This window comes from Oncorhynchus mykiss, chromosome 30 (assembly GCF_057628025.1).
Source record: "Oncorhynchus mykiss isolate SJ-2025 chromosome 30, ASM5762802v1, whole genome shotgun sequence".
In the NCBI taxonomy this organism is placed as follows: Eukaryota; Metazoa; Chordata; class Actinopteri; order Salmoniformes; family Salmonidae; genus Oncorhynchus; species Oncorhynchus mykiss.
In genome coordinates, this window is record NC_143051.1 from 39,314,955 (window position 1) to 39,329,098 (window position 14,144).

Sequence of the window (14,144 nt, forward strand, 5' to 3'; positions counted from 1 at the left end):
TTGTGGCAAAATCGCTTAAGGACAACAAAGTCAAGGTATTAGAGTGACCATCACAAAGCCCAGACCTCAAACCTATAGAAACTTTGTGGGCAGAACTGAAAAAAGTGTGTGCAAGCAAGGAGGTCTACATACCTAACTCAGTTACACCAGCTCTGTCAGGAGGAATGGGCCAAAATACCCCCAACTTATTGTGGGAAGCTTATGGAAGGCTACCCAAAACTTTTGACTCAAGTTACACAATTTAAAGGCAATGCTACCAAATACTAATTGTAAACTTCTGACCCACTGGGAATGTGATGAAAGAAATAAAAGCTGAAATAAATCATTCTCTTCTATTATTCTGACATTTCACATTCTTAAAATAAAGTGGTGACCCTAACTGACCTAATCCATCCATATACTGAGTTTAAATGTATTTGGCTAAGGTGTATGTAAACTTCCGACTTCAACTGTATATACTGTAGACATGGAATCACTGGTCACTTTAATAATGGAACACTGGTCATTTTAATAATGTTTACATACTGTTTTATTAATTTCATATGTACATACTGTATTCTTGTCAATGCCATCCTATTCAACTATTGCTGTTTATATACTAATATATCCTACAGATATACTAAATATTCTATCCACATACTGTCCATAATGTCTATATATCCCATCACACACACATTTAAATATGTGTATGCGACCAATACAATTTAATTTGATTACACCACATGCTTAATCTAGCCTACTTTTGTTTTGAGCAGACTTTGCCACCGTGTCCTTTGAATGGGGCACCTGGCTCATGCCTGGGAGGCAGCCAGGTTACAAAACAAATACAATCACTTTTCTCTCTGAGTAAACTCCTTCACCGAGATATCCCGGGCCAGATAATCGAATCCCCCCAGTCAGCCCGCCCCTTGATCACATCACGAGACCCGCGTTTCACTTTCTCCACTCAGGCAATGCAGGATCTGAGAACTGTCAGTGTATGCAGATGCTTTCTGTTTATTGTATTCCGGTTTAACCTACACAAGCATACGTTTATCACACCCACATGAGACTGCTGAGGGGATGACCACTCCTAACAATGGCTGGAATGGAGTTCATAGAATGGTATCAAACTTGTTTGATGAGTTTGATATCATTCCATGCAGTCCTTTCCAGCCATTGACTCTGTCCTCCCCAATTAAGGTGCCACCAACCTCCTGTGTCACCACCCTATTATGTAAATGGTGCATAAGCCTGCTGATGTAGGTCTACTGTACATATGATAGGTGCAGTCTGGAGTAGCCCTCCAGTCAAAATGTCTAGTTTACATTTTGCGAGAATCTTGAAAATAGAAAGTTACAGGAGGCCACAATCAAAGGCTAAAGTGTACCCTCATGAGGTTATGCTCGTTGAATGCTCTTCCTACACGTAAGTAGGCCAGTAGCTGCTTCAAGTTGGGGACTACCTCACACAATGAGTTTTTATTGTGCATTTTTGTACTGAGGTCTTTACCTATTGAAACCAAGAGAGCTACTAACAGTACGGCTTTTAAGTGAAAATGGATTTGTGTGACTTACATTTGTCTTGTATATCACTGCTTTTTAATGAAATTGATTGTTGTGACTTACATTTATTTATCTTGTATATACCTTGTAAGCATTTGTGTCTGTCATGTGAATGTTGCTTTTTATATGTTTACTTTATGTTTACAGTTTATTAGGTACACCACCCTGTTCACAAAAATGGTTAACTTCTACAGAGTGAGTCACATGGCCGTGGCTTGCCTTATAAAGCAGGCAGACAGGCATCGAGCAATTCAGTTACTGTTTGATTGAACGTTAGAATGGGCAAAACGAATGATCTAAGCAACTTTGATGGTGGTATGATAGTAGGTGCCAGGGGCGCCGGTTCCAGCGTCTCAGAAACGGCCGGCCTCCTGGGCTTTTCACACACGGCAGTGTCAAGGGTTTACTGAGAATGGTGAGACAAACAAAAAACATCCAGTCATCAGCGGGGCGAAAACAGCTTTTCGAAGGAGAATTGCAAGAATCGTGCAAGCTAACAGGCGGGCCACAAACAGGCAAATAACGCACAACTTGTCGGTCCTTGTCACTTATGGGCTATTGCAGCAGACAACCACACTGGGTTCAACTCCTTCAGATAAAAACAGGAAGAAGTGGCTCCAGTGGGCACGAGGTCACCAACACTGGACAATTGAGGAGTGGATAAACATCACCTAGCCTGACGAATCCTGTTTCCTGTTGCATCAATGGTTGTAAAGATGGGGAGAGGTCTCTCCGTAATCAAGAGATGCTCTGCTTTTTTGACACCACACTCCCCAATGCAAGTCCTTCAGGCTCTAATTTGATTTTTATCTTGATTATTGTCCAGTCATATGGCCAAGTGCTGCAAAGAAAGACCTGGTTAAACTGCAGCTGGTCCAGAACAGAGCGGTACATCTTGCTCTTCATTGTAATCAGAGGGCTAATATTAATACTATGCATGCCAGTCTCTCTTGGCTGAGAGTTAAGGAAAGACTGACACCGTCACTTCTTGTTTTTGTAAGAAACTTTAATGCGTTGGAAATTCCAAATTGTTTGCATAGTCAACTTACACTTAAGTGATAATGCCTGAGAATCCGGTGTTTGGAGTATATATTGGTATGGGTGTTGTTAGGCTCTAGACGTAGCCGGGGGCTGGCAAACCGTGCCAGTATATCCCCCAAACACCGGCTATGAGGGTATTATCACATTATTACCAACATATTCAAATTCAAATAATGAAAAACATATTTTCATTAAAAACGTTATTTTGACGAATTTATTCATATTATTACATCCTTCCACAAGATATAGTCATGACAAAAATCTGGGGTTGCTATCCAAACCGGCTGGTCATTCTGCTTTTTGTTCTATATCTATGGACGCAACCCAGTCGCTTGTTGTACATTTTCCATTGCCATCCTGGTTGGCAACGTCCTTATCCCTTGCTTGCTAGCTAGCCAACTACGGCTAACTTACAGTCACGTCAAACAGTGCTGCCAGAATAACAACAGAGTAGCTGCATTTGAATTTGTTTAAGCTGTTTTATAGTAACAATTAGCTAATGAGGCATAGAAAATGGGTTCTCTCGTCAGGACAGAGGAGCTAGCCGACAGCACAGCTAACACAATCAATTCAAACTGAAGCTAGAAAGACTGCAAACTAACTCTTCATTTCATTTCACCTTTTTTCAATTTACATTTCTTTGTATCTATCCATAAAAATTAAGCCAGCTGATTGTCGTGACTTTTCTTTCATTAATCTGATGACTGTTATTTATCTAATCAACTAAATGTGTTTAATTGTTACCCAATTAAATTAGTAGTGTAAAAATTACCTAATTAGGGATTTGGGGCGAATTAAACTCTAAAGGTCTTTACCTATTACATCCATAAACATTTAACTCATTAATCATAATCTTGTATCATATCATCATTCTGAACAGTCGTAACCTCCTGCATCTGCAAAAACCCCAGCCTTATTTATGATTCAGTACTACACAAATTGGTTTAATTATTTATTTACTAGCTAACTAAATGATAACACAGGGTAAACATACACAATTACTAGATTAGAAACAGATCCCTAGAGGACTGACACAATAGAGATGGAGAGGGAGGGAGAGCAAGCGAGAGAAAGAGACACTTATTGTTGGTACATTTTAGAAACTACTCTCACAGTAATCATATACTTTGCACACAAACTGCCGCCCGTTTGGATTAAGAAATCATAAAACTTGGTTCTCCAAGTATTGCTGTCAGAAACAGGCCTTCTTAGAAAGGGTGTTGGGCCTTTCCGTGGCACGCTTGCAAAGCTCTGAATGTCCAAAAGGGGTCCCCACTCGTCTTCTACTGTTGTTCTCTGCCATCGTTCTGTATCCGGTAACTTGTCGTGTAGTCCTGAACAGAACTACGTAGTTTATTCGACTTTCCATTCGCTTCTGAAGCTGCCTCTTTGAAGAAGGGGTCGATGGTTCCCATTGGAGTGATGATAGCTGGTTCCACTGGTCCCACTTAAATTAGTTTTCTAGATACTTTACTTAGGACAGCTAATCAGCCGCACCAGTGATTGTCTGGGAGGTGACTATTGTCTCTACCTCGTGTTAATATTTCAGAGTTCAAACCACTTTGGATGTGAGCTGCAGCTACACGCCTCTCTTGTCTGATATGTTAATTCTTAACCCACCGTTTTATACAGTTTGTTCAAAAGGGGCATATCGTGAGGCTGACACACTCTCTTACTTCACTCAAGGGGGCGGTGACTACTCACTTGTACAAAGTTATTGAAACAATTTCCTCTTATAGTTTCTAAGATCACATCCCTCTCTTAACAAAAACACTTTCATCATTGTTCATATTTCATACATAATGTAGAGGATGGAGACTTCGCACATATAGTGTGTAATCTTTTCAAGTTACGGTATTTCCTTCATAACATTTTTAATGACATAACAAAATAACAACCGCAATGGCATTATAATTCTTTAGATCGCCTCTTACCATTCCCCACATAAATGTTTATTTATTAATAGGGGACAGTGCACATTAATCAACATCAATATTACAATAATGAAACATCCATGTAAATGTGCCGGGGTTAGCCAAAAGCTCATTTGCACCCATAGTCCCAGGGCAGCTAAGGACAATTACACAACCACAATACAAATACTCACCGAAACAATACAAAATACAATACATTACATCCAGTAATAAATCATTCTAACGACAACAACACCATCATCAACTGTCGTCTTACATATGAGGAACCACAGACAACTCATGTGTACAGGTTTGGATAGATTTGAGCCATTTTTCAATTCAAATTTAAAAGTACAATAATCAATGCAGCTTCTCAAGTCCATGGGCATTACATTCCAGTATATTGTAGCTCTAACAGAGAAGGCCGAATGACTGATTTTACTGTGTCGAAAAGGAAAAACGCAATCCCCTCTAGTTACTGCCTTTGTTATCCTGGAGGTGCTTTCCTTGAGCATTATATATTTATTATTATTATTAAACTTTATTTAACCAGGAAGGGCTCATTGAGATTTAAAATCTCTTTTTCAAGAGCGTCCTGGCCAAGATAGGCAGCACCAAGTCATTAGAAAAGTTACAGAAAAACAACATGAAAAACTACAAGTAATTTAGTAAAAACCATAGAATTCACTAGAATATAACAATTGACAGGTCAGGGAATCAATCTCAAAATCATTCATCAGTGTTTTAAAAATACAAATCGGGACAAGTTCTTCCAGTTTAAAAGTATTTTGTAAGGCGTTCCAAGACGATGGTGCAGAGTACATAAAAGCCCTTTTCACCAAATTCAGTTTGGACATTTGGAACAGTTAGCAGGATAAAGTCCAGCGAACGAAGAGAGTACCCACCACATTTCTGAACAATAAAAATGCCCAAATAAAAAGGTAGTAAACCCAAAATGGCATATATTCAGGATCTTAAAGACAAGGCTTGCATCTACATACCGCTTAAAGCTATCCAGACAAAAAAATTATGTTTGTAAATGATATGACAATGGTGGTAACTGTTTGTTTTGTTATCAAAAATCTTAAGTGTTAATTTGCAGAGTGATTCAATTGGTTTCAGAATAGTAGCTCCTGCTTGTGACCAGCATGTGAGGCAATATCTCAAATGTGATAAGATCATAGTATGAATATATAGTTTGGCGGCCTCCAGAGGAAGGAAAGGTCTTATAAACCTAAAGTTGGATAATCCAAACTTAACCGTGTTAACCACCTTCTTCACATGTTTCTTAAATGTCAAGTTGAAGTCCAAAATGACACCAAGATACGTGAAGTTAGACACAACTTTCAGATTCTCCCCATTAGCAAGAACAGCTCATTGGGAATAATCAATACATCTCTTAGAGAAGTGCATACAAACAGTCTTGTCAATATTTAAATGCAGGCAAGAATTAGTCATCCATTTAGAAACATTTACCATAGCTTCTGTTAACATGTTCACAACCAACTGTCTATTGTTTGAGTGTACATACAGAACTGTATCGTCTGCATACTTCTGCAAGTTAACTTGTGGGCAAGCAAATGGGAGATCATTTACATAAATGGTAAACAGAAGGGGGGGGGGGGTAATATTGACCCTTGTGGGACACAGTATCAAAGGCCTTTTTAAGATTCAAAAAGACTGCACCGACTTCACCACCTATGTCCAGTTTAGATTTAATGCACTTCAGCAAATAGGAATTGGCTGTTTCGGTAGAATAGTTAGTTCTAAATTCAAATTGCATTTGATGTATGGAGTTGACCTGAATGAGGTGATCAGTCAGATGATCAGCCACCCATCTTTCAGCTACTTTTGATAGCACTGGAAGAATGCTTATAGGTCAGTAATGTTCCACCAGTGTTGGGTCACCAGATTTTTAAAACAGGTATCACTGCAGCAGACTTCCAAGCACTGGGGAAGAACCCATATTTGATGGACAGATTGACTAGATCTACAATAGGGGCAATCAGATAATATTTGTGTCTCTTCAGGAATACAGTGTCTAGACCAAATACATATTTTGTTCTAGAACTCCTGAAGAAGCTAATAATAGTGTCCACTGCTGACTCTGAGATTTCAGGAATTATGAATATTGGTTTATTATTATACAGTTGAAGGTAGAAGTTTACATACACGTTAGCCAAATACATTTCAACTCTGTTTTTCACAATTCCTGACATTTAATCCTAGCAAAAATGCCCTGTCTTAGGCCAGTTAGGATCACCACGTAATTTTAAGAATGTGAAATGTCAGAATAACAGTAGAGAGAATGATTTATTTCAGCTTTTATTTCTTTCATCTCATTCCCAGTGGGTCTGAAGTTTACACTCAATTAGTATTTAATATCGGCCCATTCCTGTTGACAGAGATGGTGTAGCTGAGTCAGGTTTGTAGGCCTCCTTGCTCACTGTTTCAGTTCTGCCCACAAAGTTTCTATAGGTTTGAGGTCAGGGCTTTGTGATGGCCACTCCAATACCTCGACTTTGTTGTCCTTAAGCCATTTTGCCACAACTTTGGAAGTAGGCTTGGGATCATTGTCCATTTGGAAGACCCATTTGCAACCAAGCTTTAACTTCCTGACTGATGTCTTGAAATGTTGCTTCAATATGTTCACATCATTTTCCTCCCTTATGTTGTCATCTATTTTGTGAAGTGCACCAGTCCCTCCGGCAGCAAAGCACCTCCACAACATGATGCTGCCGACCCCGTGCTTCACGGTTGGGATGGTGTTCTTTGGCTTGCAAGCTTCCCCCTTTTTCCTCCAAACATAGCGATGTTCATTATGGCAGTTCTAACACAGTTCTATTTCTATAACAGTTCTATTTTTGTTTCATCAGACCAGAGGACATTTCTCCAAAAAGTATGATCTTTGTCCCCATGTGCAGTTGCAAACCGTACTGTTTTTTGTATTGCAGTTTTGGAGCAGTGGCTTCTTCGTAGCTGAGAGGCCTTTCAGGTTATGTTGATAAAGGACTCGTTTTACTGTGGATATAGATACTTTTGTACCTGTTTCCTCCACCATCTTCACAAGGTCCTTTGCTGTTGTTCTGGGATTGATTTGCACTTTTCGCACACCAAAGTTCATTCATCTCTAGGAGACAGAGCGCGTCTCCTTCCTGAGCGGTATGACGGCAGAGTGGTCCCATGGTGTTTATACTTGCATACTACTGTTTGTACAGATGAACATGGTACCTTCAGGCATTTGGAAATTGTTCCCAAGGATGAACCAGACTTGTGGATGTCTACAATTTGTTTTCTGAGGTCTTGGCTGGTTTCTTTTGATTTTCCCATGATATCAAGCAAAGAGGCACTGTGTTTGAAGGTGGGCCTTGAAATACATCCACAGGTACACCTCCAATTGATTCAAATTATGTCAATTAGCCTATCAGAAGCTTCTAAAGCCACGATATAATTTTCAGGGATTTTCCAAGCTGTTTAAAGGCACAATCAACTTAGTGTATGTACACTTCTGACCCACTGTAATTGTGATACAGTGAATTATAAGTTAAATATTCTGTCTGTAACAATTGTTGGAAAAATTATTTGTCTCATGCACAAAGTAGATGTCCTAACTGACTTGCCAAAACTATAGTTTGTTAACAAGAATGTATGGAGTGGTTGAGAAACGAGTTTTAATGACTCCAACCTAAGTGTATGTAAACTTCCGACTTCAACTGTAGATGGTAGTGAGAACTGTGGTCTTGGATGAAAATCATTGAGCCAGTTCCCTGACAGAGTCAACAAAAAAATGGTTTTAGGTGGTGGATATGAAATCGGAGTCTTGAAATCCCGTGAACTTTTAATTCAGGATGTTTTTTGGCCTTTTCAGCTCCTCTCCCTGATAGTTTGTTGAGATTATCCTAAATTACTTTGCCATTTCCTTTCGCTTCATTGATCACTCTAAGAAAGACGTCTGCTTATGCTTTGTTTTATATTCCTAACCACCTTATTTCTCAGTGCTGTAAATACACGTCTGTCATCATTCTTTCCAGACTTCAGTGCTTTTTTCAAGGAAAGATCCCGGTCTCTCATCTGCCTCCAGAGGTCCTTGTTGAGCCATGGCAGAGAAGTTTTCCATCTTGGCTTACATTGAAATTTCCTTGTGAAAGAGGTATCCACTTTGTCAAAAGCTGACAGAAAAGTTCGGTATCCAGACTCTGGGTCTTCATAGCTTAACAGATCAGACCAGTCAATTTGACTTAGAACTGCATCGGTGTTACTCTGCTCACTTTTCAGGATTTTTTTATCATACTGTTGCACATTAATATGATTCTTAAATCTATTTTTAGTGAGCTTTCTAGCCACCAATGTAACATTGTGGTCAGATATGCCAGTTGGTAAGTTACTGAACTTAGTTATTCGATCAGGTCTGTTAGTAAAGACCAGATCAATTTGAGTCTGGGATGACTGTGTTACTCTGATTGGACCTTGTATTATTTGAGTCAGGTTGAAATAATCTGTGATCTCATTGAGTTTTTTACTGCGAGTTTTGTTTTCCCAGTTTATATTGAAATCGCCCCTGAAGATGATCTCTTTCTTATGATCACATTCTTTAAGCATGGCATTTACATGGTCATAAAACAAGATATCAGATGTTGGTGATCGATATAATCCAATAATAGTGAGAGACATATGGGGGGAGAGGAAGACATTCAGCCCCATACATTCAAGGTCATTGGCATGTTTCCATATGATACGATTGGAATATCCAGGGACATTAAAGACAGAAATAGGAGAAGATTTCTTCAGCCATGACTCAGAGAAACAGAAGAAAATCTAGATTGCAGTCATTCAATAAATGTTCTACCTGTTCACTCTTAAAATAATGCTATGAATATTCAAATGACCTCCCAATATTCCTCTAGGCTTGGAACCATGGTCCCAAAGCATTTTAGACTGACTAATGGTTTGAAAAAGTTTCATGGTACAATGTTTTCTAATACCTGTGTTAAGGCAACTGAGTTTCTGACTCAAAGGCGGGTTTTGTTTGGGACACGTATCAAGAGTTGGCATTAAAATGACATTATCAGCAGATTGCTCATTCTCTTGGAAAGCCATGTTAGCGACAGAAGTTATGCTCACATACACAGAATATCCTTCTCTGAACCAGATCATTTTTTACTCAGATATATATTATTTCATCAATGATTTTGGTCTGGATGGCTAAGTAGGGGGACTTTTCTCAATTTTCCCCAGAATTACATCCTCCATATCAGCAGGTGACCTAACTCCAGACTCTGATGAGGAGCTTGTCACCCTGGGCCGCTTGGGTGTAAGTTCATTCCGGATTGTTTGAATGAAGGCCAGCGTTGATGTTTGGCTGCCTTCTTTTGTCTTCCTTTCATTCACTCCGTCTTTGCCCCTGGGAGCCGAGGAATTATCCTCTTTAACTTCAGTCTCACGTTCTGTCATTTCAGCTGAGATATGTGATATGCCTGCCCTACTCATGGGGAAAGGATTGTTGTCGGGAAAACGTCTGTGAACCAGGAGAATTTGTGTGAATTTGGAGAGGGAGATAGCTGAATGTTCTTGTTCTTGATTTACAGCAGGGTGTAAGCTGTCTGTGGGTGAGAGAGGGTCTGGTTGAAGTTATCCATTGCCAAACTGATCTGACCTATTTGGATCCTCACAGGACAGTCATGACATGATTCATGATTTCGACTGGCTGAGAAACGCCGCCTGTATGTCTTTAATGTGAAAGAGAACCATGATCAAAAACCATTTTGTTTTTGTTGCAACAATCGTCTGTCTAAATGTCTGGTCTTTTGGTTGTCAATGTGTTGTTTATCACGTGGAGTATTACGTTGTTTTTTACGTGGAGTATTACGTCTCGACACGTTCATTACTATGGGACAGCTGGAGGTCGAAGTGGAATATTGAAACAATGTTTCAAATGTTGAAGAGATAGACAGCAAGGTTTCAGTGGATTGAGACAGTGGATTGCGCAGTCAGATGGAACAGAGTAAATAGGCATTTTAACGTCATAGATTTAGCTGGGGTATTAGACACCGTCTGGAATGTGATTTTAATCAATCAGCATTCAGGGTTAGACCGAGCCATTGTATAAACAGCACTGGCATACACACTTACCCCATGCCACCAGGGGTCTTTTCACAGTCCCCAGGTCCAGGACAAATTAATGTACAAATTCATGTACATGTACAGTATTATACAGAGCCATGAATGAGTGCATGGAACACCCATTCATCTTACATAGCGCAAGTGAACAGCAAACCTGGTTTCAAAAAACAAATAAAGCAACACTTCACGGCACAACGCGCCTCCCCCATGTGACCTACTTGTGTGTGTGTGTGTACTGACATATGTATGTGTAACTGATAGATGCACACACAGTACATGTTAATGTTTTAAATGTATGTCAATTGTAAAGTATTTTTTGTTGTTGTCTGTAATGTCTTTTTCGTTATGTGTCAGACCTCAGTAGGACTAGCTGTTGCCATTGAGGTCGGCTAATAGGGATCCTAATAAATCAAGTCATGCTGATGGCAGAGTCAGGAATAACTGACTCAGGAGTAATTGAATAATTTTCCTGGCAGATGTTAGGTCCCTTGATACAAATTAAGCAACGTTTGAACAACACACCTTGTAGAATTCATGCTCCAAAGAATTCAGGCTGTTCTGCAGGCAAAGGGGGGTCCGACACGGTACTAGATGGATGTACCTAATAAACTGGCCACTGATTGCATACCTTTATCTTTATCTAATCCGACTTGCCACAACTGAAGTTCCTTCTGGAAAAATAATCAAGACACAATTGCTCAACTTTTGGTTGAAGGAACAATTCATTAAATCAATGATCTAATATCTATTGAGTTCATGAGGAATTATAATCACAACTTTAAACAAAACCTCAGTAAGAAACGTATGATATGAAGAAGTGACAGCAGCACACAAAAATGACACCAGACCAGGGTAGGCTGAACATACTCATCTAATTTGTTTATTGATCTAATTTGTTTATCAATGGATTTGCATGACAAGGACACATTCACAGATTCAACCTGACTATTATCTATTACTGTAATATTACTGCTCTACACTGCTTCACTGTGTTTGCATGTCATTGTCCTCCAAGTGTATCTCCCTCCCGTGAAACCTCTGTTTAGTGGAGAGAAAATGGAAGTCTCCTCCTGCAGTTTTGCATGACGGCCGCTAGGTGGCGCTCTTACTTCTTTATGAAGAAGTCATTGCACATCACCGTGAGGCAGGACACCAGAGTGACATATTCCTTGAAGTCGACAGTGTTGTCTTTGTTAGAGTCCAGGTCCTTGAAGATTCTGTCCACTGCTGACTTGTCACTGGCTTTCTGCAAACAGAGAGAATGCAGAAGAAAGAAGCGGGAGGTTAACACAGCAAACAAACGGTCTTGGTTTATCTATCCGTTTATTTTGATCATGGCGACACATTGCTGTATTTCTGGCCAATGGTGAGATAAATCTTTGAGTTTCAATATTTTGGGATGCCATTGCTGGAGTTAGCAAGCATTGTTTATTTGAGCTGTAATTCAAAAATGGACCCCATCTTTCCAGCTTTCCTATTCTGCCCAGCGCAATGGATCTCTGAAGAGAGAGAACTGATCCAGCATCAAATCAAATCAAATGGTATTAGTCACATGAGCCGAATACAACAGTTGTAGACCATACAGTGAAATGCTTACTTACCCTAACGAACAACACTAGATACACAACAGTGCAGTATCTAGTGCAGGGGTGTCAAACTCAATTGCTCGAGGGCCCTCACCTAGTTGTCTAGGTCTTCATTGGACACAAATTGAAAGGAAATAACAAAAATCAGCAGACACACCCCACTGGGCAAAAACTGGTTGAATCAACGTTGTTTCCACGTCCTTTCAACCCCCAAATGAAATGTGATGATGTTGAATCAATGTGGAAAACTGATTGGTTTAAAAATAAAAAAATCAACAAAAGGGAATTTAATATGTATACTTTTAACCCAATGACATGGTAACACTTTTTGTTGATTTCACATTGAATTCACATTAGTTGACAACTCAACCAAATGTATATCAAAACTAAACCGACGTCTGTGCCCAATGGGACGGCCCTCCAGAAATTGACACCCCTGCTGTAGTGCAACAAGAAATCTGATCCCAGATCTTTAGGACTTGCTCAGTCTCACTCACCCCCAGCATCTCCCCTAGTTCAGCCTGGAGCAGCTCTTTCAGCTCAACCTTGCTGAGGGTGAACTTGTCTCCCTCCTTCCCAGAGTACTTGTGGAAGGAGGCGATGAGGAGAGACATGGCCTGCTGGATCCCAGACATGGTAACTATAGTTAAAGGGGAAACAGAGGGACACACAACCTATTAGAAGCACTAAATAAATAGAGTTTCTGGACATCTGTGGGGAATTAAACCATTTCAATGAATTCATTGACAGCATATGGTTTTTGATTTCAATCATACTGTAGCTTTTTCATCATAGCATTTGTTTCTCTGTATTTTCCATGAAGAGGGATAAAAATAAACCCTGTTTTCCACAGAGCCCATGGTAGAACCATATTTCCTACATAGCCCTGGTCAAAACAAAGTAGTGTACTATATAGGGAATAGGGTGCCATTTGGGAGGCAACCATGGTCTCTACCACAGGTTCTATGGTGAAAAACACAGGCACTGTTATGGCAACGATCCTGCTCTCCTGGTAATTCACATGACTCCTGATGAGGAAACAGGTTAAGGTCTGGGCAAATCCCATCGGTGGATTACTAATTTTCCATATGCGGTGTGTTATCCCCAAGAGAGTCACTTCTTTAATGTTGTGTGTGTGTGCCCCTGCTATTTAGGATGTGGCTGAGGGAGGAAAGGGTCGAGCCAAGGTAACGTTAGCCAGATGAGACAGAGAATGAATGAAAGAAGGGAGAGCAAGGAAAAGGGAATGAGAATAGGAGAACCAAAAAACTGTTGATATATTGTTTTTTCCCCCCAGAGATGACGCATTACAACTACTGAGTAGTGAGCACAGTGATATGTTACACCCAACCTCAGTTACAGAATCAATGCATCGTAATAAGACAACCACAACAGGAGCCAAAGAAGGACATTTTGTTTTCAAGTGAGAAAATATCAGGAGAAAAATAAAAAGTGCACAAATCAAAACATACTTAACAGCGATTACATTTAAAAACTCTGCAGTAGCGTTGAAGTTTAAACATCAGACCGCCCAGTTAAGAGAAACAAGATGACATTTTCTACTCACCGAGATGTACGAAGAATGAGAAAGCAAAGTAGAAAGTGAGTGTATTTGGAGAGAGTGAGATAGTGAGAGACTGATGGAGAGAGGGATGTGTTTTATACACATCCTCACCCTCAATCCCTCCCTTTATCTTGGTCCTTAAATTCTCTTCCCCCCCCCTCTTTCTCTGGTACATTAACTATTACTTTCCTCTTCGTTCATTTATCATTCATTTATCATGTTACCCGATAGTGTTAATTGTCTCAATATTTACACCACATTGCATAAGAGTGGATGTTTAGCTTGGTGCACCTGACATGGTCTAAATCCTTGCATTATATCCAACCATTCATTCCCAAGACTTTAGATGCAACACAATACATTTAGAACAATTCAC

General features: G+C 39.8%; 1 protein-coding gene across 1 annotated transcript; it reads right to left on the minus strand.

The window, feature by feature from the left end:
* Window positions 1-11,471: 11,471 nt before the first annotated feature.
* On the minus strand, window positions 11,472-13,958 carry LOC110517409 (ictacalcin). The gene is made up of 3 exons (XM_021595485.3): window positions 13,772-13,958; window positions 12,702-12,844; window positions 11,472-11,864 (listed from the first exon to the last, which is right to left on the minus strand). The coding sequence occupies exons 1-3, from the start codon at window positions 13,941-13,943 to the stop codon at window positions 11,724-11,726; spliced, it is 456 nt and encodes a 151-aa protein (XP_021451160.2). The 5' UTR covers window positions 13,944-13,958; the 3' UTR covers window positions 11,472-11,723.
* Window positions 13,959-14,144: the final 186 nt, after the last annotated feature.